Source organism: Drosophila mauritiana, chromosome 3R, assembly GCF_004382145.1.
Source record: "Drosophila mauritiana strain mau12 chromosome 3R, ASM438214v1, whole genome shotgun sequence".
Lineage (NCBI taxonomy): Eukaryota > Metazoa > Arthropoda > Insecta > Diptera > Drosophilidae > Drosophila > Drosophila mauritiana.
Genome location: NC_046670.1, coordinates 18583609 through 18606937, shown reverse-complemented (window position 1 = coordinate 18606937; position 23329 = coordinate 18583609). Strand labels below are relative to the sequence as shown.

General features: G+C 44.9%; 1 protein-coding gene across 2 annotated transcripts in view; it reads right to left on the bottom strand.

Moving 5' to 3' along the window:
- Positions 1–20422, bottom strand: part of LOC117144825 (GATA-binding factor C) — a 33630-nt gene extending 13208 nt beyond the window's left edge. The window contains exons 1-5 of one of the 2 annotated variants that reach the window (XM_033310209.1): positions 20194–20422; positions 18359–18851; positions 6984–7270; positions 5852–6653; positions 174–319 (exon numbers count right to left, since the gene is read on the bottom strand). In XM_033310209.1, the coding sequence (XP_033166100.1) occupies positions 174–319; positions 5852–6653; positions 6984–7270; positions 18359–18680 (1557 nt within the window). In that variant the 5' untranslated portion in view covers positions 18681–18851; positions 20194–20422. The remainder of the gene's footprint in view (positions 1–173; positions 320–5851; positions 6654–6983; positions 7271–18358; positions 18852–20193) is intronic. The other variant, XM_033310210.1, reaches the window with a different exon arrangement.
- Between the last annotated feature and the right edge of the window lie 2907 nt (positions 20423–23329).

Here is a 23329-nt window from a genome sequence, read left to right as displayed (position 1 = left end):
GGCGACAGAAACGTGGCCAGAGATTGATGCTCATGTGCAGCGATTTCCCAGGAACTGCGCCCCATTCCCCAATACAGTTGCTGAATTTATTAGTTAATTTGATCGAATGTGTGGATGCTTGGCCCAGCGGGTCGCATATATCCGCTTATCTACTATTTAACTATTTAACTTACCAGTCTTCGCTTTGGCTTGATCAGGGGTCGGTTCTGGCCGTTCATTTTGTAGTACAGGCCACAGGCGTTGCACAGATAGTGTCCCGTTCCATCGCGTCGCCACAGTGGCGTCGATGTGGCGCCACAATTCACACACTCGCGTCCCTCTGCAAAAATTACACAGAATATCCAATTATTTAATGGCGTTCGCAAGACTAAATTTGCTCTTATGCTATTAATGATTTGTTACAATAAATACAGTCTAAATGGAGAATTACACATATTACTTTGCAGCAAATATTAGTTGCGTACATTAATGGTGTGTACAATGTGACCTGAAAAAATGGCTTTAATGGGATATTATTTTTCTCCGTGTCGCATTCTTGGGCGATTGTGTTGGCGAACTTTCTTGGGGGACTGTCCTCCACACATTTGTATGGGTTAATGTTAACCCAAAGCGCGCGACAACGACATGATGCACAGCAGCGGCAGCAACAACAACAACAGTATTAGTAGTAGTAGTAGAGGGCAACATTTTTCAGCTGTTTCTCAGTCATTTTGATGTCTTTTGCTTTTTGTGTGTATGTTGCTTGGTTGTGCTGTATTTTTCCTTAGTTTTTTCTTGGTTTTACTCATTCCTTCTTTTTTTTGGGTTGCTGGGCAAACGCATGGAAGCGGAAATGATGGATTCGCTGGGGTCGGCTGTGTAGCCCCGTCTCTTTTGCGGGGCCTGCTTCCGTCTCTTTCCCGCATTGCCTCTGCTGACTTTACACATTTTAATTAAGCAGCGACAGCGGCTCCGTTCTAGTGACTGCAGTTCGGTGCGTCCCCTCTCTTTCTAACCGGAGCTAGCCCTCTCGTTTGCGCCCTAGGGCTAACTGTAAGTCAGCCTCATTTGAATAAGTTTAGTCATAATTTGTAAGCAGAGTTGATTTGACCCGAGGGAGCGAGATGAAGTTGCAAATGTAACGCGTTATTAACGTTCCATATTACAGTTGTCTTCTTTGGGGCCAGAGTTTTCTCTTTAAAACACCCCCAACTTTTCCCCTATTCACTCATTTAATGACGCCACTAAATGGGCTTCATTATTTCGGTTTGTTTTTGCGTTTAATGCTTCGTGTCTTTGTTGTTTGTGCGCTTGTTTTGAAATTGAAATTTAGTCATAAAGTCACTCCCCCGAAAACCGCCCATTAGCAATGCCAAAAAGAAAACTGAAAGATTTAACGCTACTTTTTGGTAGCTCTGGCGTAATTAATTAAGCCAACCTTTTTACATGGCCACATGAGCATAACTTTTTATTGAATATTAGCCACTGGCCAAAGGCGCGCCCAAAACCAAAAAAAAAAAACAGAAAACTCAAAAGGTTAGGATCTCATTAAGTGCGTTTGTCAACCGGTCGCCTGCTGAAATGCCATTAGGGGAATTCCAGTTGCGTTTTGATGACAGAGCCGGGCTTTAATTTCATTTTTCGGGCGGTTTGCCTCACGTGATTTAGTTCACGCAGCTATTGTCACACGTGTCCTGCGGAGTCCTGTGGCGTCCTGTCTCTTTGGCATGCCAGGCATTTTGTTTCCGAGCTTTCAAAGAAATTAAATAAAGCGCTCTGCGTGTTTTCCCCCAACTCCACGACAGCATGTGGTAAAGTAATCTCTTTGGTCTGTTTTTTTTTCGTGAACTGCTCCCGGCGCGTTAAATAAACAGTTCATTTGTTTTCATTTAATCGCAAGTTTGTGCTGCCTTGGTTTATTTTTCGTGGATTTTTGTTTGGCTTTTATGGCACTTTTTAATTGCCGCAGGGCGTGTTTTCCTTTTTCGTTTTTTTTTTCTTTAACGGCACAAAAGTGCCGCCAATCAGTGGAGCAACACCCACTGAATTAAAATTGCATAAATTATGGCTGGGAGAAGAAAAGTTCTGGCGTTTGTCTTTCGAGAAGCGAGAAATTGCGAATTTCTGTGCGTTTCCTATGCATTTTTTTATCATTCACTAGCTATAAATTTTCACCTGCCCCAGTCATGCATATTTATGCCAACATCTGTCTTCGGTTTGCGCCTCGAACAGAAGCAGTTGAAAATTGAAAACTTTATGCATTTATTAGTTTGTCATAAAGCAGAACAACGGAAGGTTAGCGCATTTAGCATAAAAGGAGAACTCCCCCATGCAAGTTGCATATTAAGCCATAAAGTGTGGCTGGCTAGCCATTGTTGGAGGTTTTCTATGGGGTTTCCAGCTTCCCGGAAAGTTGCGGGGCTCCGCAGCCAATCGGAATAACCACTCGGCAGTTAATAAATCAAACGTGTTAATGATGTTTTTACCCTATGTGCCCACTTTTGACAACACAAAAAGGCAGCAGCAGCAGAAGTAGCCAGGTTGGCCGAAATTGAAAGGGAATAAAGTCCCAAAACGATGTTGGCTGCTGCGCACGCGCATTGGGAATTCTTGGTTTTAACTACATTTTGATTCGATTCCTATTTATAGCGATTCTGGTCCTCAACTGTGCTGTGTGTGACTGTGTTTTATGGCCAGCAGGCATTTGTTTTAGATTTTCCCTCGCCTTTGTTTTGGTTTCAATTTGCCTCCACTCTTGTGGCTTATCCCTCCTCTGTTTTTTTATTTATATACTTTTTTATTCATTTTCATTTTCCAGTGAGACACGTAGCAGGTTGGCCTATGATTTAGTAGCCTGCTTATAACTGTTTTCCACCTATACTCGTAACTACCCCCACCACTTACATCATCTTCTGTGGTCCATGGGCCCAGTCATCTGGCTGTAATTTCCTGGAAATTTGTGCACACTTTGGTATTTCTTCGTCTGCGTTTGTTTTTTACGGTGTGACATTGTCTGGGTCCCAAAAATAAGAGGAAAAAAGTGACTCGAACCCAATCCCAGTCCCGAATCCGAACCCAAACTGAAACTGAAACCGAAACTGAACCTGTTTTTAGGGCCTGATTTGGCAGCCTTCTTCTCTTGGCCGTCGTCGTCCGAGGTCTAAAGGTCCAACTAACTGTTGCTGCTTGATTTGACATTTGGCGTCAGTGGGCCATAATTGTCTAGAATTTATGTGTTGTACCTTTTTCTCGTTAATTTGTTGGACTTTTCATGCATGTGGGCAGCAGAACAGAGCACAGATAGAGAGAGATCCTGAGAATCTCCCTTTTAATTAGTTGTTTGGATTAATATACAGATTTATGGGCTGGTTAGGATAGTTAAGATAGAGACAATTACTGGTGAGCAAGACAAAAGACACATGGATGTGTGAGTAAATAGTTGTTGTTGCTGCTGTTGTTTATTTTGAAAATTTTCAAAAATTTCAAAATGAAAATGCATAAAATACTCGAAAGGAAGAACGAATTAATGAAATTAATTAAATTGAACAAAAGTGGCAGGGCAAAATGAAAAGTATGCGCCTAGTATGAATAATTGGCACGCTGCCCGAATCGAAGAGGGGTTATAAATTGCGTTGGTTTAGTGGTTAGGGGGTTTGGGGGGTTAGGGGCTTATAGGGTTTGCAGGGGATTGGGGGTGCATGCCGCAAATAAATGGCAAGCGCCTCATTTTGAGGCCACAGCTGTCAAAGCGCGGACAAAGGAACAATGCTCGCTGTTCGGGGCTTAAAGCCCCCTGATTGAGTGAAGTGAGGTATGCAAGAGGATCTGGGGATCTGCGGATCGGGGGATTCCATATCCCATAACCCACAATCGAAAGATGAAGGTCCCAGGTTGCGAGCAGTGAGCAGCGAGCAGCGAGCTGCGAGTGTCCAGTGTCCGTACCCATATCAATTACTTAAAGCTCATTCACAACATTTTTTATTTTCACCTGACAAAAGCCCAAATGGCATCCAATCAATTCCCTGGCCAAGTTGCAGTGGCAACGAGCCACAAAAGCCACAACACATGTTCTTGCGCCCGAAAAACTTATCGCCAGCGATGCGATAAACGATAAATAAATACAGGCAACAAGATGCTGCCGGGACTAACGAAGGCAGACAATGTTTTTTCTCATTTTTTTTTTAGCCCGTTTCATCTCTCTTGGTTAGTTAAGGCCAGGCTAAAGGGAAAATACAAAAAAAAACATACTGTCGCCGAGCCAAGAGAATGAAATAAAATAAAATCTGCAAGCGTTTTGTCAGGCGTCTTCTGCTTGTTCAGGTATTTCTGTTTTTTGTTTTTGTACCTTCGGCTTCCTCATTTGCGGCTGTTATACAGTCATGATTATATGGCTCATATGGCTACGGATCTATTTGCATTTGGTGGGTGCAGCTGGAAAGCAAGGTGTGCTCTTTGTGTTGTAACAAACGAACAATTGCGATGGTGGTGCGAAAAGTGTGCGGCAAGTGCCTAACAATTTGCCCTTAACAGAGGTTAGACGGCGTCAACAGTTGGTGTTGCTGCTGCACGATTGCTATGTTGCACTTGTGGCAAAGGCTGTCGTTTGCTACTTAGCTGGTTTCATAATTCTTTGCCTACTGCATCAACAGATAATTGTCACTTGCTGCTGCAAGCCAATTAACATGCTTTCTCCATATCAACGTTAATTTTCAGTCCAAAAGTGGCTACTCGCATACTTCTTACTAAACAGAAGTTGGTAACAGAGTTGTTGATGCGGCTTATATTGCTAGTATGGCTAATATCGCTGCTGTGACTAATGTTGCTGTTGTGTGTGCCTTTGCCAGCTGGTTTTCCTTAGCTGGTTTTGCTGCTTGTTTTTGGGGGTTGGCTGTGGCAGCAGCGGACCGACCCTCACGCACGGCCCAAGTGCCAGCTATAAAGATGTCGTTGTTGTTGCCGCTGTCGGGCCATGCAAAAACGCAACGCTAAAGCAGGTGCAGCAGCCTGCAACTTCCGCAGCGAATGCGAATGAATGTGTGTGCTTGTTTGTGTGGTGGGTCTTTTCAAACAGCAGCAGCAGCAGAGGCAACAGAGGCAGCAGCAACATGAAGTAATTAACAACCACAACAGCAGCAGCAACATCATGAGCCAGTGGAGCCGAGCAAAGCGTTGACAATAGCATTGAAGTTGCTGCCGCAGTTGCAGCTATTGTTGTTGCCGTTGTTGTCATTGTAATGTGCTGATTTCATGGCAAGCGAATACACCGCGTATACGCAACGGCTGAGGAGGAAGGGCCCTTGCCCTGGGATCTTTCTGCATATTTTTACGCGGCCAGCGAAGGCAGGAAACATGCTCAAGTGGCGGGAATGTGGCCAGCATGCTGCTCCCGAGCACATGTCAAGTGGGGAATGGGTTGGCAAATGGGGGGTACGGGGAATGGGTTGGGGGCTTCCCCCCTCTGTTTTTAGAGCAGGAGTTAAGTGGTGAAGAGTTCGGACGCGGATTCACATTCGGGCTTCCCACGTGAGCGTGTGAAAGAGCAATGGCAATCAAAGTAAGCGGAGGTGGTGGTGGTGGCAGGAATGGAGGGGTTATTCAAAATGATAACTAAAACTAAAGTGAAAACTAAACAATAAGTGGTTCACTTTGAGACTGCGTACAAAGGGCTTATCTTATGCTTAATCAATGCATTTTGTTTCACAAACTGAATAGATTGTAATTTTAATAAATATGATGCATATTTGTAGGCAGCCTCAGTGCACACAACACTGACGTAATAATAATTGAATGGTTAAACAATCGATGGCGAGTAACAATGATTATTCACCCACACCGAGATCGCATAATGTCTATAAGCTTTTGTCTTGCTTACCAGCACTGGTCCGCGGCTTGGTCCGCACGGGCTTGACGTCCAGGCAATTGCTGCCCGCATTGCTCCCGGCGCCACTGTGCCCACTCAGCGATCCCGCTCCGCCGCTGTTGCCGCTCATGCTGCCCATGCCGGCGGTACCGCCCACCGAGCCACCCAGCCCATGCAATCCGGACGAGCTGCCACTGTGATGGTGTCCACTGTGGTGGTGATGATGGTGGTGGTGCGCCTGCGCCGCGGCCATACTGTGACGCACTGCAGCCGCGGCCACCGAGGAACTTTGGAACATATTCGCCGCCGCCACCGCGGCCGCTTGATGATGCGCCGCCGCATGGTGATAGGAGGCATAGCTGCTGGTGTCGTAGCCACCGCTGCCGCTGCCACCGCCGCCACTTCCCCCGCTGCTGTACGCCTGCGCCGTTCCGTCGAACAGTCCGTTCGAGGATGTGGCTGCGGAGGCGGCTACGGCGGCGGACAGGGAAGCTGCTGCGGCGGAGGACGAGGCGGATGTGTTGCTGCTGGCGGTGGTGTTGCTGCTACTTTGCTGCTGCTGTTGCTGCTGCTGCTGCTGTTGCTGCTGTTGTTGCTGCTGCTGCTGCTGACTGCTGCTAGAGTTGGAGCTGGAATTAGTGGTGCTGGCTGTACCTTCGCGCTGCTTGGGCGTCGACGTGTGGGTGGTGCCGCTGCCGGAGGATCCGCTCGCACTGCCGTTCTGGATCGACGGCTTGATATCCAACGCACAGCTGGCGTCCGTTAGTGAGGTAGAGCCCGTGGCCTGCTGGTGCATAAACGCGTTCATCACGGCCTGCAAGAGATCGGAATTGCTTATAAGTATACAAAGTTGAGGTTTCATTAAACCTAAGTGCTCGTTAAGCTCAAATCCTTAATGCACTCTTATCAACAGCAAAATATTTCATGCCTCTGTTGATGTTCAAAAATAATTTAATGTTAATATATATTCAAATTTAATGATGACGATAAAAAATATTAATATTGCAATATTTAAACGTTAAGTTCATCAATATAATTCGTGCATATCTGCTGTATTCCCATTAAGGAGCTTTTGTAATCGAAATAACCGCCGATCGCTCGATTGTGCCGCTAGGCGTATCGATAAAGCGTCGGTTCCACTCACCTGGTACTCGGATGGACCGGTTTGCACGGAGTCGGGCGTGGAGTCCTTTGGCGGCGTCGGCGGGAAGGGGAACGAGTGCTGGCCGGCGGCCGTCGTCTGGTGGCTCTGGCCCATCTGCCCAAGCTTGTGCTCCACCTGCGGCTCCTGCGGGCAGGCAAACTGACCCATGCTCCAGGCGCTGGCGGGGGCGAAGGACTTGTGCTCGCTGGTCAGCCAGGGACTCAGCGGGGTGTGGAAGTGCGGCCGGCACACTTGGGGCGAGGCATGGGTGGAGGGCATGCGGGATGCTGAAAAGAAAAGGAAAAGGGGTTAGGAATTTAATAAACTCTCGCTGCGAGTCGCATCAAGTTAAATGCTGCATTAAATCAATTATGGCCCAAATTTATAACGAAGATTAACCGACTAAGCCGCGACCAGAAGCGATCAAAATTCGTAATAAATGACGTTGTTTTTAAGGTGTTTTTCTTTTTTATTTTCTCCTTTTTTCATCCTCTGTGGCTGCCGCGCAAATTTGCGGAAAAGCTGCGTTATAATTTATGAAACACCAGCCAGCGAAGAGAGCGAAGGAGCCGCCTCAGAACCTCTGACCACCACTGCAACGCTCAGCCAAGGAAGCACCATTCATTGCTCGCGGCCTTCGGGCCAACTTTGCATATGGCCAAGACCAAAGAGCTGGCCAAAATGGTGGGGCAAAGGGTGATGCGGGGCTGCGACTGCAACTGCGACTGGGACTTCTGCATTGTCATAAATTGTTTAATTTGTATCATAAACAATCGCGTTAAACTTTTGTCCCAGAGCTAAAAAGATCGATCAACGGCTCGGGCCGGCTCACCTCGGCTTTTGGCCGGGCTAAAAGTGTAGCCTAAATGTCTGGCAGTGTATAATTTAGCAGACACCAAGTGAGATTTATGTGCGCCAATGCTGCCGGTTACTCCATCGATCCGATCCGATCCGATCCCAGTCGTCCAACCGATCGCTTGGGATCGACGGATCCGACAGATCCCCATATCCTCGCAGCGAGTGTTTTTTGTAGTTTGCACGGGTGGAGGGGGGAGGCATGGGGCAACACCAAAGGGGGCAGGCACGTTGCAATTGTTTGGGGCGCACTTATTCTTATTATTATCATTAATATTGGCTGCAGCTCCCCAAAGAGTCGCAAGTCGCTGGCCCTCGGGGCTTGTTTGTATGTGAAATTATTTTTGATTATGCAGCAGCCGCAGCAGCGGCAGAAACATCTACGGCAGCAACATCAGCGGTCCAGGCTGGTTGGCCAACAGTAGGTCAGTTCATTGTACGCCAAGATGGATTAGGCCAAATCAAGACGAGAGTCGAAAGGAACAGCGTGAGGGAAACTTTAAATAACAATGGGTTTGAAGAATAGGCAATGCTCTAACATCAAAAAATCATAACTAAGTGATTTGATCATTGCATTTTCCGTATTGCAATCAAAGATCAAGATCAGCATAATTAGTTGCTTAGACCCAGTTATTATGCAACTCTATGTCTGGAATTATCCCGCAAAGTGGTAGCTGCCACCTCAAGGCAGGGTATTTAGTGATCGGTGGATGGCAAACATAACCAAACCCGATCGATGGATCGCTGCTTTGGCCGGATCGCTGGCTGCGATAATATCCATTTGATTATCCTAATAACAGTGCTTTAGTGGCGATATTATATGTACGTGTGTCTGATTATAGAAATTAGCAGAAGCAGCAGCATCAGAAGCAGACGCATCACCAGCGGAACGACCGCAACATGTTTGGCATCTTGGCCAGACTTTTCCCAGTGCAATGCCTCAATCAAATGTGGTTATTGCTTTTCCCGATCTGCTGTGCCCAGTTCACACTTTTGCACCAACGACACAAAGATCCCCCATATATGAAGTCGTCATCGGATCGATTCGGTTCAAATCGCTTGTATGTAATTTGCCAAGATCGGGGGAAATAATACCATTGGTCATGCCAAATTATATAGTCGGAGGATGGTTGCATCTTTCAGCCCGTTGCCAAATCAATGTCCGATGCGCACTTTAATTGGCATGGCGAAACTTTCAATTTGCCAGCCGATGGTGTTGGCGATATCAGCGGGCTGTTAATGTTAATCCCAAGTTATATATACGAGTATATATGACTCACAGATTACTCGTTTCTTACTCTTCTTTTTTGTGTTTACTGTTGCTGTTAGTCGTATAAAACAATTCGCTAATAAATCAAGCTGAGTACACAGCAATTAAAGTTGCAAACTTGAAACAAAAAGAACGACATTTTTTTGCTGCCAATGTTATTGTTGTTGTTGCCCTGGCGGTATGCAAAGCTCGTGCTGGTGGAAAACGCTGCCCTTGGTCGTCTCCAGGCAAAATAAAAAAAAAAAACAAAAAACAGGCTGACACGTTCTACACAGCAACAAAAACAGCAAGAGCCACAAAAGCGGTTAAAAAACAACATTTTGAAGCTTTTGGCCTGCGCTTGATTTCTTCAAACTGACAGATCAAAGCCTTAAAAGCCGCCGCTCTCTTTTGGCCCGTTCTCCTCTCTCACTCCCTCTCTCTTGGACATTTCTATGGCGTTTTAAAAGCGTTTGACAGCGCTCAACGCTCTCAGCGCCTGTCCATCTAAGCCAGATCCGAAAACCGTATTCCGAAACCGAAATCCCCGGCTTAAAGCGCCTTTTAATTGCAATCGAAGCTGACGCTTGACGACGACGTGAATGACATAATTAATGTATCTGAGTGTACAGATACATATATCGGATATATATATATATAATACGTAGGCTGGTTCGTGTGCACTTAGCCGGACGTGTTGGACATTTGAAGATGACAGCCAAACAGGTGAAGCCTGAAGACCAGAAACCCGAAGAGAAAACCAGAGAGATGAAATGGCTTCAATTAGTAAAATGCATCAGCTGCCGCCCAAGTTATCATTTCGGCCATCGCATCATTTAAATTTCAATGTGAAAGGACAACAAAGCAGAGCAGGGTGGTGGTGCTGCCGGCCCATCTAGATAAGGCCAAAAAAGGATTTTCCGTTCTCTGTCTCTTTGGTAAATTAAATTCACACCAATGCCGGCAGAAAAGGATTGGTTGGGATGGGATTGGATTAGGGGTGCGAGATGCTGGGCGTTCTTATCAATCGATGGAAATCAAATCCGCAAATGAGTGAAACGAGACTCTTTAACCGTTTGCCGAGCAACTTGTGTGACTTGTCAGTGGATTTCACTCGATTATTCTTACGATTCTGACGATTCAGCTGATTCAGCTGCTTCCTGCCAGCAAGGACCAGGAACAATCAATCATGCGAACGGCCAGGACGAGGCAATCCTGCCGCTCAGAAGGAGCCCTCCTGCGTGACCCCTCGATGGCACAATGTCTGCAGGCGGTGGCTTAATTTATAGCCAGAGCTACCCTCGAGAAACAAGGACTTTTCTTTTCACCTGCTCAACGGGCGATTTGATGTTGCTGTTGTAGGCGCGTGGCTCCAAAATGCGGTCAAGTGTCTCTCGGCGGCGCTGTTACACCTGCTCCAAAATTGGAAATTGTTTAAGCATGCAGCGGTGGCAGCAACAACTAAGCAGCAACCAACAACCAACAACGGGCCATAAACTATAACGGATTCCAGTTTCAGCCACCACCGCCAGCGAGATCGAGAGCTCGGCAGGTAGGTCAGTTTTGGCTGCTCGAAGACACCTTGATAGTTATAGATGTGCACAGGAAAAAGAAATGGTATCTGCGGACCATGCTACTTAAAGAAAACTGATCTCACCAAGTAATCATTATTTAAAGTGTGAAAATACGTTTTATGAGCGAGCTTAGGACTAACAAAGCTGTTTGAAATTTTCTTGCCAGTAAGGTAACCATTCTGTTTTTCCAGTGCACCTCCAACAGTAGCCGAAGTTGAAGCTCGAAATTGAAGCTGAAACTTGGGTCTCTCGACTGCTTAGCATTTTGCGCGCTTGTTTGTTTTAATTATTTCTTTGCTTTCTGCAGTTGCGTGACTCCGACTGACTGACTGCGAGATTGCCCGCAGGACTGGCTGACTGCCTGATAGACTGACGGACTGACGGACTGACTGACGGAATGGCCCAGTGAGTGAGTGAGTGACTGACAGAGGCAGGCTGCATTATTAAGCGCAAACTGCACCGCCGCTGCCATCTATATTATTAACACTTTATTTGCAGCCCCCGGATCAGCGTTGCATGCCAGCTTATCATTAGTCATAAGTTGTCAATTGTATTTATGATAATGCGTTTAATAACTCAAGTAGCTGGAGCAGCAGCAGCGACTTGTAAGTTATGCCGTTGCACAACGCACCGCCCTGCAAAATATATGTTTTTTATTACACATCTTTTTTGTTTTTGAGGAATTCTCTGCCTTATTAATTGCTTTATAATTGACGTATTACCAGGCCCGAGCTGCTGCGATGGGACGGGAATTTCTCTCCAAAATAAAAAAAAGGAGTACCAAAGAGGAAAAACAATGAGCTAACCAGTTAACCAGCTTGTTTGGGCCAACGTGTGAATTACGTGGCCTGGCCCAGCTTTTGCATACGTGCCACAATGTGGTTGCCACAAAAAAAAAGTACAACAAAATAAAGGCAGGGAAATGGGAAAACACGTTGACAACAACAAGCGCGGCAATGGGAGTTGCAAGTTGGGCTGGGTCTGAAGTGCGCCATTTTTGTGGCCATTTGCAGTTGCTGGTGGTGGGTGAGCGACAGAAATAATAAAAAAAATATACAAAAATGCTAATAATGCGGCTGCAGCGGCACAAAAAGGCGCGTGCATTGAACTGGAATCCTGGCCACGCAATGCCAACTTTAACTTTAATTTCAACTTCAACTCCAACTGCAACTTATGCAAATGCAATGGCAGCCTGTCAGCCAGTCAGTCAAACCGCTTGACAGTTTCGCTTTTTCGCCGACTTTGGGCTAATGAGCGAACACCCCATTTACACATAGCCAAAAAGGATGCGCGAATCCTGTCCAGAAATGCCTGCGGGCGCACTTATGACAGTTCGAAGCGTCAGCGAAATCATTAAAATTGACAAGTTTTTATATGACAAAACCAAATTTGGTCACTCAAAGGCAGCGTTTGAAGTGATTGCGCGAAGTGTTTTGCAGTTCTTCGCTGACAAGTTGCTTTTGCTGTTTGCCGTTGGCTCCAACTTTTTTCCGGTGATTTTTGCTGCTTCTGCTGCTGCTGCTGGGATTGGACCACCGGCGGGCGCTGCTTCACATGTCATAAATAAGAACGCGTTGACATTTATCACAACAAAGGGCCAGTGAGCCAAAGCCAGCGAGCCACACAAAGACAATGGGTCAGAAAAGTGAAAAAAGCGCAACTGAAGCGGGCAAAACGTTGCATAAATTCATAAGTCTCGCAAGCTCGAGAAATTCAATTGATGCGACCTCGAGTCTGGGACTCTTGTATCCAAGTTGCTGCCGCTGCTGCTGCTGCTGTTGTGTCCACTACTGCTGGCATATTCGCATATTAATAAAATATTTTATTAAACACACGCGCCGCCAACAAAAGATGATGGCGATGGCGATGAGAGGATGCCCCGGCTAAAAATTATGCTAAACAGTTTTCGGGCCCCCCAAAAAAGGCTGCAAACGAATCGAGAATCGTGATGTTGCTCCTTCGGATCTTGAATGCTGCACGCGCATTGCCAACAAATTTTTGGCGGCGTCTCTTGCGACACATATTTCTGTGATCCGGCCAAGGGAATCAGTTGTTTTGTTTTTTTTCACATTATTGCTCTTATGGTTTATTTTTCGATTCTCTGAAACTGGTTTGCCGCACAAATTTCGACTGCTCTGCGAACAGGGCAAACATTGACAAATGTTAATTAGAGCGACGTCATTTGTTAGAGCCCATTACAGGTGGTCCGATATCGGAGTTCTCGGTAAGATTGTTCTATTTCGATAGGTAAACCTTGCCTTTCTAGGAAGCAATTTGCCGGGGAGTACAATGACTCTGTCTGATTAATACGACCAGAATGCCAGTTCGAGTTTGATTTGCTTATCCCGGCGAGATCAGCGCTAAAGATCGGCACAGGCAAATGTCGCAAAGTCATTTGTAAACTTGACACTGCAATGGGACCACAAGCCAAACACGGCTGCACAAATGTATTAGCCACAATTTATCAGCAGCAGCACACAAATGTTGCCGCCGTCGTTGCAGCAGTTGCTCCTACTGCTGCTGCTGCTGCATTGACAGCGGGGGCAGCAACAATGCGCTAATATTCAATATTGTAATTGCATTCACAAATCGTGCCGAGGGTGCTCGAAAAGCCCCAAACAGGCAACATGTTGCTGCCGTTGCTGATGCTGTTGCATCTGCGACTCCTGTTGCTGCTGGTGCTGCAAAATTAATGAATGCCGCTGTCCGGGACTCTTTGTATGGCCAACTGACCGCTCGCTGTGTTAGACAAATCACAACAACAGCAGCAACAGCAACATGTTGCTGCCGTGCGTAAGCTTTTGTCTCGCCTCCTGATATAAATCGCAGTGGAGCTGTTTTTTGATTTAACAAATTAATAACGAGGCCCGGTAGCCGTCTTATTGATGATGCCACATCAGAAGGCATACAAAACCATATTCGTATTCATCGTTATATTTATATGTGTCTATATATGTATATGTGTCGCGTTCCTGGAAATCGCGGCTGACAAATGACAGGCCCTGGATTCTCGGCAGCCAAGACTTCCGGCCCAGTTCGCCAGAAGCAGGCGGCGAGCTTTAAAGGAGACAACTGGCAGTCGCCATCTTGGCCAGATTGATGCAGCAGCAACACGGCAACGGCAACATTGCAACATCAGGCGACATTGATAGTGATTGAAGGACAGCTGTTCACACTAGGCAAACTAGCCGCAGTCCGGCGAACGTCAAATTAGAATGCGAAACGTGTTGCCAATGGGAATGCTGCTGCTGCTGCAGTTGCTGCCGTTGCTGCTGCAGCGGACAATGCACATTGTGGCGGCACCTTTGGCTCTGCGGCATGCAAAGCAGCCAAGAGCAACATCCACAGCAACAGCAAGAACTGTTGGTGCAGTGCAAATTAATTGAAGCATCGCAAGGCAATGTCAACGACAGCAACATCACGTGTTGCATGTGGCATTTTGGCGTAGGCTGGGCTCCGCCGTTCTCCCCCCCGGCACATTCTTATAATTATGTCATTTAATTAAGCAAAGACAGTTCGCTGTGCCACGACTAATTAAAACATCGCGCCAGCAGCAGTAGTAGCAGCAGAATCAGCATCAGCAGCAGCAGCAACATGTGCGGTGGAATGAATGACCGGCCACTGTCAATGCAACGAGCAATATGTATAACACAAAACAGCAATTCAACTTTGCCGCTCAATGGATCGTACGATGTACCACTTGTACTGGCTGCACTGGACAAGGAGGAATGCTTCCAGGAATTTGGGTCATAATTAATGTGGCATGATTTGGCAAGACACTTTAATCAAGGCGAATTAAATGTCGAGAAGAAGGGCTGCCCCAGTGAGCCACCCAAAAAGTGCACATCAATCATACGCAGCGGTGGCCCAGCTGTTCAATTGCAATACCATAACTCACTTTTATAGGCCATCCACTCGCACACAATTCGCTGAAAACCTGCGCACCGGGATTAAGATTTGCCGCCGAGATTCTGTCCAGGCACGCTATATCGCCATATCGCTATATGCCTAGCTATATTCGCTATATAACCCATAAGCCGTGTGCTTGGTCGGTAAATTACAACAACTATTACGGCCCAGCCCCACCAAAAGCCCAGGCCAAAGCCATGGCAATTTCTTGGAAAACTCTGTTTTGTGCGCTTTCGGGCCTGGCCACATGAAAATTTATGAGTGGACAGCGCTTCAAGTGCAACACCTGGTAGCCAGCCTAGCCAGGCTAGTTTCGAGCTGAGCTGCGTCGAGTGGGGCTTTTCAACTGAACTGCAGGCAAGGAAAGGAAAGGAACGGAACAGAAGTCGGACTCAATGGGCCCGCATCGCATTTGATATCCTTTGTAACGGCAGCCCACTGTGCGTGACATTTGCGTTAAGTGGCTGTGGGAACTTTCGAGCTGACGTTGAACCTGAATACTGAATCTGAATCTGAATCCGAAGCCAAAGCTAAAGCTAAAAATTATGAACAGAAGCCCCAACAAACGGGCGGCCAGCAAAAACTTTTCATTTGCCCGATTTTGCCCGGCCGATAAGCCAAAAAAGTTGCCAACAACAAATGAAAATGCACGACACACACAAATATTGTCAAAAACTTGGACCGCAGATATCGCTATCTCTATCGGGGCATCTATATACCTATATCCCTCACTCACTCAGTGCGAGTGCAATGGCTATATATTCGGGCAGTTCGAATTGCAGGCAAAAATATTCAAACGCTCGACTGGGGTAATTAAAAATAAATTTTATGCTCGAGCTTTAACAGCCGTCGGATTTACGAGACATATAAGAGATAGCAAAAATTACGCAACGAACTGTGGATGCTCTAATTTCGAGTAGTTATTTTAATGGCCTAATTGAAACCTCATAAATTCGGTGAAATGTCTTCAAAATTAAAGTCTTCACGTTTAGAATTAGGAAAATAGCTCATAATTTATCCAAAATAACAATGTATTTCACAGCTGGTGTTTAAGTTCTAATCGAAAGCTGATTATCTTAATGACTGCTCACAGTATTTAATATTTAAATTATATAGCAAATTCCTTCTTTATTTGCATCACCCAAATACCGCTTTGTCCCCAGTGTATAATCATGGCTAAGACAAATAGTGAAATACCAAAACGAAAAAGAGCTACCAAAACAAGAGTTTGTGTGTGTGTGTATATATTTATCATCGCAAATGTTTGTGAAAAAAGCGAGTCAAGATGAAAAAATGTAGAAAAATAAAACAAAAGCGCAGATAAACACAAAACCACATACACACACTGGAGTCACAAGACAAAAGTTATTGCCAAAATTTTCGGCATGTTTGCTTTTGAAATTTAAATTTCACATTTGTTGTCGTTGGTTTTTATGGCTTGGGCTATCATAAAAATTTCCGACTCACGAGCATGTGAGCTCTTAAGTGTGTGTGTTGTTTTGGGCCATTAAAACTGCATTGGCCTCAGCGTTTAAGCCAAAAAACTAATGCGCCGCCCTAGTTGCTTAATTTGCCACTAATGACAGCCAGTAAAGTTCCAGCCCCTCATAATTGACAACTAAATTGGCCGACTGACAAGGGGGCTTTCGGTGCGGCTTCGACCCCTTGGCCCCCCCGTCTTCAGCCGCCCCTGAGATGTGACATATGCAGACTAATGAATTTTAAAATCAACGCTCGCCACAGGTGCCCGTTCGTTATGGATGCGAGCATGCCACTCCACTCCCCAGACAAACTGTCTGTCAAGCGATTTGAATCCCCAATCCGCAATCCGCAATCCCAGAATCCCACAATCCCACAGACGCGGAGTGCATGAATGAATTACAGCGGCAACTGGGGGATCGCTGGATGGATCAAATCAAGCATCAATAAAGTCGGCATATGAATAACATGAATTAAACATAAATGCAAAAGGATCGCATCGCATCGCATCGGATCGGATCGGGTCGGTTCGGTTTGGATCGAATCATCGTTCAGCTCCTTCAACCGATCTGATTGATCACTTTGCAGTTGCACAGCCTCACTTAGCCAGACATTCCAGGGGCAATACTACCGACTGCACACGGGATTTTAAATTAAAATTTTGCACACTCCAAGAGCAGGAAATAAATTCAGCGACCATGCCGCATTGATGCATGTCACGTTTGGGTGTTCGCTGCGTTTACGTGGAACTGTCAAAATGCAAAGCGCAATAAAACCGAAATAAAAAAAAACCACAAAAAAATCCAAAATATATATAAAACCAAAGCCCGAAAGCTGCAACAACAATGGGCTTGGGCCAGGCTAAGTGCCAAGTGAAAATGGTTTGGGGCATCAACTGTCAAAAGTGACAGCACAGTCACAGTCGTCGCCGCAGCCCAGAAAACTGAAAACTGAGCGCCGAACACTGAAAACAGAAAGCAGAGCCAACGGTGGCTCAAATTGAAAATTAACTTAGCGGAACTGGAATTTTTTTTTGGAGGCGTGTGAACTTCACACACACAGACAGACACCTGAGCTTTGGTAAAAAAAGAAATATAATAATAATAATGTCGTCTTCTTAGTTTTTCGGGGCCCTAATGAGCGCAGATCATTTTCTTTTGGGCCGAGGAACAAATTTCAGGCAATTAGGAGAAAAGTTAGAGTTTATATTCTCAGTTGCCGCGCAGAAACTTTAAATGGTACACCCTAATAGAGTTATAAAGAATGCGGGGGAAAAGATGACCAATTTTTAAAACTTTCGTTTTGTTATGTTAAATTTTAAGAATTGGGGGGAGGCACATAAATTGTAAATACTTTTTAATATCAGTCTGTGATCTATGTTCTAATGCCTCCAGTGGCATTTTTCTAGTTCCATTGTTTTTTGCCTCCCACCAATTTTTTGAGTCCTTATCTGGACGCCTAATTTCATGTTCCAAGGATACAATCTAGCTGCAGGACAACGGCGATTTCCATCGAGCCATTTCGATGGCGGCCCACAGGAAACGCTCACTCGACAACACAAAAAAGGCGCGAAGCAATCGATTTGTGGGCGGTGGGCCACTCGTGGTGGGTGGTAATGCACGCACTCCGTAAAATACCAACCAGAGCGGGAACTATCAGAGGGACACACCCCCGCCAAAATACATTCATTAAAAACGCATTAGAAATGACATTAGAACAAATGTCCAAGGGGTAACGAAACCAAAAAAATGGAAGAAATTACTTAAACACAGCATAAATCGAAATGGTGGTTAAGGTCTGCGGCATTTCCCCCAACTATTGTTAAAATATATATTTGGAAAACTTTCATTGATTTCTTAACAGTTCAGTTGGTTTCTTCTTAAAAAATCATTTTTATGTGTGAGTCAGGAAGAAATAAATAGATTTTACATATGACATTGATATTAATTGCGAAGTATTATAAGAAACGGATTGGTTAAAGGAAAATAATAGCCAATATCTGAATATTGCATTTTCTTATGGAGAGTATTTACAGCTTGAATTCATGACACCAATAACGTCTCATTTTCGTAGTTTGGAGTGGTAGCGGATGTGTAGTATAAATTTTACAGTGTAATCAGCTCATTTAAATTGGCATTCCAGCTTCGATGTTCGAAATGCTCTATTTCCTTCGTATGTGATCACGATTACTTTTAAGAGGGTGGAATGGAATTCCGTTTGTTAACAGATTCCAACTGAACCGTCCAGCTGCCCCAATGAATTTCCCATCCCAAAGCCTGTCAACTAAGTTTTTGAAGTTTTACACTTACTGTGCTGATGATAGCTGGGATAGTAGCGCCGGTGGTGTCCGTTGCTTTCCAGCGCGTAGAAGGCGCTCATGTCGCTGGTGTCCAGTCCGGATCCGCCGCCGCCGCCGAGGGCAGCGCCCACGCCCACGCTGCTGCCCGCCGAGCTGGCGCCGCTGGAGAGGCTGTGGTGGCTGTGGGCCAGGCTGCTACCGGCGCTGCCAAGGCCGTTCGTTTGGGGCGAGACGCCGCCCCCATTGCCGCCGCCCGAGGAGCCGCCGCCGCCTAAACGCGGACTATCGTACCAGCTGCGAGCGGCAGCCTCCGCTGTTGAGGTCATATCCATTTCGAGTATAATCTTGAATGTTTTTCTGTTCTACCGGGGGGCAGGAATCGGGCGGTTCTGTATCCCTCTGCGGTCGGGTGGTCTTCGCTTTTTATTTAGCTCTTCGTTTAGTGATAGCTATGCATTTTTCATATACAAAGAACACTCAACTCAACAACTCTCTTTCTCTATCTGTGAAAGTCAAGAAAATGTTGAACAACTTTAGCAACTGAAGTTGGGTGTCTGCTGTTGATAAGATTTTAACGGTAGCCGGCGTTATCACTCACTCTCCCTTATCGCGAGCTTTACATTTTTTGTTCAATTGTTTTTATGGCTTTATGGTTGCGGTACAGTTATACAGGATAACCACGAGTTGATTTACGATTGGACTTTTGAATTCCACGTTCTGTGTAGTGCAGTGTGGGAAATAAGGTGGCTAAAACTACGAAAAGGCAACCGTATAGTATAGTATAGTATAGTATTTTCGCATTCATCGGATTGATTGATGACCAAGATCCCGCCCAGGGGACCTAATAAACATGTAGTCCCAACAATTGCATTGTCACAATGTTTACACACCGAAGAACAATAGATCCTGGGGATTTCGGATCTGCGGGCTGTCAAAAGAGGGCGCCCGAAAAGCAGGTGTCTTTGTATTCCCAGATCTTTTCAAGACTTCTGTGTGTGGGCCCAATTAGACGCGATTTAGAGGTTTATCGAAGAGCTTCAATTGCTAACTGGCATCTGTCGGGGGTTTCTTGCAGACAGGCGAAAGAGTCATATCGCAGAGACAACGACAACACTTCTATATTGATTTAGACAGGTAGCCGAATTTTTGGGGAATTTTGGGCTTATCAGCAATAGATAGCATATATGTTTGTATAGCGAGCTGTGTGCATTGCACTCGTTGATTTCTTTTCCAAACGATTATTATCAACGGGAGTTCTGTATTTTTTGTTTTCTATTTGCCTTCATTGTTTGCTTTTGGCTTCGAGAAATTATTAATAATACAAGCCAAGTTGGACCCGAGTTTTTTCGGTGGACTGTATCTTTAAGGTGCCCAGATGCCTATCGCTCAATTGACAATTGTGCTACGAAAAGAACGGCGATAAGGCAACATAATTTGTTACCTCCCGAAGGTGGAAGAAAAGCAAATAACCAGGGCCTTTTGACTTGAAAACTCAATCAATTTATCTATCTATCGGCAGCAGAAGCAGCGATAATGAAGTGAAAAAATACGACAAAAAAATGAAAAAAATGAGAAGCAGACACTTTTCATTAAATGTCTTCTTGTATTTTTGTTTTCCTCTACCGCGCGCTTTAGTTGATAGCAATAAATTGATAAGCGCAAGTGCCAGATTTTTGGTATGCGTGTGTCAGCAATTTTTTATTATATTTATACGATTGGTTGCAAAGGCTGATCGCTCGATAAGGATAATGAATTTTGCGCGCGGCTAGCGTTAAAAACTTTTGATTATCATAGATCTCAATTTGTTTTTGAATGATCACTGATATCACAAATTTTTGATCTTACATTTTAAGCACACTGTTTCAATCACTCTGCTTGTTTTTACTGGGTTTTTTTTACAATAATTTAATTTGTTGTTAATATTTGGTACACTTTGATCGCTTTCTGTGTATTTTTGCCGACGCGTTTTTCGAGCTTTCTTTGTTGTTGTCGCGGCGAGACGAGAATCGATAGCAAAATACGAACGAAACGAGCGGACGCACGCCGATAACACGCTTGCAAACACGTCAACAGTTGAAATCGAACTGAACGTACACGAGCGTAAAACAGGAAAGACTGGCGCTGCTTGCTCTCGCACTACCAATACATGCGCAGCGCACCGCAGAAACCCGTTTGCGTGAGGCCCAGCCTACGTGTGTGCGTGTATGTGTGAGTTGCGTGCGCTAGTGTGCTGGCACATACAAGATGGTCGCGCTGTCAAGCAGTGCTCGCTGCGGGTGAGAGGGAGGCAGCTATACAGCGTTGCTTGGCCTAGCAATATGCCTGTCACACTTTCTCTCACCGAACGCGAGAGGGGCGTGTTTTTTTGTGTGTGCAGGGCAGGTAACCGGTTGTTGTTGTTGTGGCGGACTGCAGTCCGCTATTTTTGTTGTTCCTGTTTTTGTTTGCTCCGCTCGAGTGCATCGTTCAATAATCTCTCAGCGGCACGCCTCTCTGCACTTGACGCACACACATAGCCAAACAATCCAGCGTTTTGCTTGTCTGTTCGCTGCGCTCTCAGCTCCCTCCCATACCCATCCCCCTCTCACTCTGGCTGCCACTCGTACTCCCTATCCCCGTCCCTTTCCCACGCCCGCTGTCAAGCAGTGACAACAATCATCGATCGTTCCGTTTGCGATTATGTGCTTTATTTATGGGCCTTAACATGTGTGCAGATTTGTCTGGCGATTTTTGAGTTATATACGCCTGCTGCCAGCCGTCTTGTGCGTGTGCGAGTGGGATGGCACTAGGACTAGAGCCAAATTTGCATAAATTAGCAGCTGGAAATTAAGAGAAGTACACGAACTATGCGAACTGCGAAAGATAGTTTGCTCGTATCTAGATGCAAATTATTAATATGGAGCTCATATATTTTCGCGGCAAGTTGGCTTCTTTGGGGCCGCCCTTGTATTGTACATCTGCTACGCATAAACAGCTCGCACAAATGCACACAACTCACACAAACTAGCGAACAAGAAGGAAGTCTCAAATACGTGAGCCCGTTTTTACCACAGTCCAACTTCCATAACTCGTACTTTCAAGTGTTGAATTTTTGCAACTTGAATCATTTTAGATTTTTTATTGTTGTTCTGCCTACAAGTTTTGGATAGTTACCTTACATAAATAAGTATATAAAATTAGCATATTCTTATGGTTTAAAATATCAATAAATAAGGAATACAATGTTTTAAAATATTATTAATGAGATCATAAATATCAATATCGATCCATGTTGACTGACATACTGACTTCAACTGCTTCGTCTTTTTGTGGTCAAAAAAGATTTCAGTTAAGGACTTAATACTGTTTACTGCCCCCGCATTGATTTTCGCATTAAAATGAATCGTTTTTGGCGCAAAGGGTTAAAAGTGGGGCTGCACCTGTGAACTGGCAAAAAGGATGCTGATTCGTGGCTTTCCAGCGGGGAAGTGCTTACAAAGTGTTCGAGAAAGACAGCTGGTAGCTTGAAAGTTTCCCAGGCCGACTTAATTCCACATGAATATTTTTGAATATATTTTTTTGTGATCGCTGGGCGAGAGGCATTTCATAAGTTCATATTGCCGCGATATGAATCTAAACAGATCTGGCCGAGCTTATGGCTAAAATAAACCGTTTGTCAAAGCCCCTGGGCTGACTACCTAAGCAGCAGTTTATGTATGTAAATACCTGTGGTCATAAGATAGCGCTGTTGATAGTTACAGATACATAATTTGAGATAAAGATACAAATCCAACCCGAGACCCAGAAGACAACGAGCGGCTGCCAAAATAAGAAACCTGTAACCAAAATCAGATCAACCAACGGTGCGAACACCAAACACGAGCGACGAACCACAGAACAACCAAAAAAAAAAAACAAAAACAAAACCAAAACACAGAAAAGGAAAACAAACAAGAAACATTGGTGCTGGTGTCACCGACTGAACAACACAAACAATCTGCCAAGCAATCTATGGTGCAAAGGATACGGATACCGAAAACCATGGATAGGAAAATAAGCCGTCGCTTTCGAGAGATCTTCGATTAGATGGAATTGGCACTGCATCTGGATCTGTATCTTCAGATTAAACAAACGCACTTGATCAATCACATTTCGAGAGCAGGGTAATTTCTTTCCAAAAGTGAGTGTCAACATTTTGGTTCATTATCAAATTAAACAGATTTCTTTTTTAGATGGACAGATGTTAGAAATTCAGCACTAATGTCAATCAACAAATGCATACTGATCTATATTCACAAGCGCATACATAAGCCATCTTAAGCCATAGGAGTATAAGAGTGCAAGTTCATTTTTGGGCTAATTAAAACTACGATTTATATTTAAACTGATATAAATCACCTGAGATCCCTCAGCAATTGGAGCACTTTGGGGACAGCGTGGAATGCTAGGGAAATCTCAATGGGTTTTTGGGCTTCACGATAAGATTCCCCCAGTCATGTCTACTTATGGGCCTTAAAAATGGATGGATTGTCACGTCTGCCTGTCAAGTACTGTGAACTCAACTGTTAATCGCCAGATGATAAGTACACATCAGCCCCAATTGGTTGAGGAAGTTATAGCAGATACAGGTGGCACCTTTCGATAAGGATTTCAGTATTTTCGAATTGATGAGATACCGCTGAAGAGCGCAGTTAAGTGATATATGCTTGTGAAATAAATATACTTATAATTTATCAAACATGGCAATAAATTATATAGCTCTTGCAAAAGTAGTTGCTTCTGATTTTTAAATGCGATCTTACAGTTGTTTATTTAAAGTGAAAATATTCAGAAATTATACCTTGCCGCTTAATAGCTTTTTTATGGGTGGAAGATTTGGACTTACCTATACCAGGTAACCCCGCTACACCTTGGTACATATAAACCGCGTATTCATGTGCGTTGCGTTTTAGAATTTTCCCTCGGATGCATACTTTTCCAGCACGTGCGCAGCTTTTCCGGC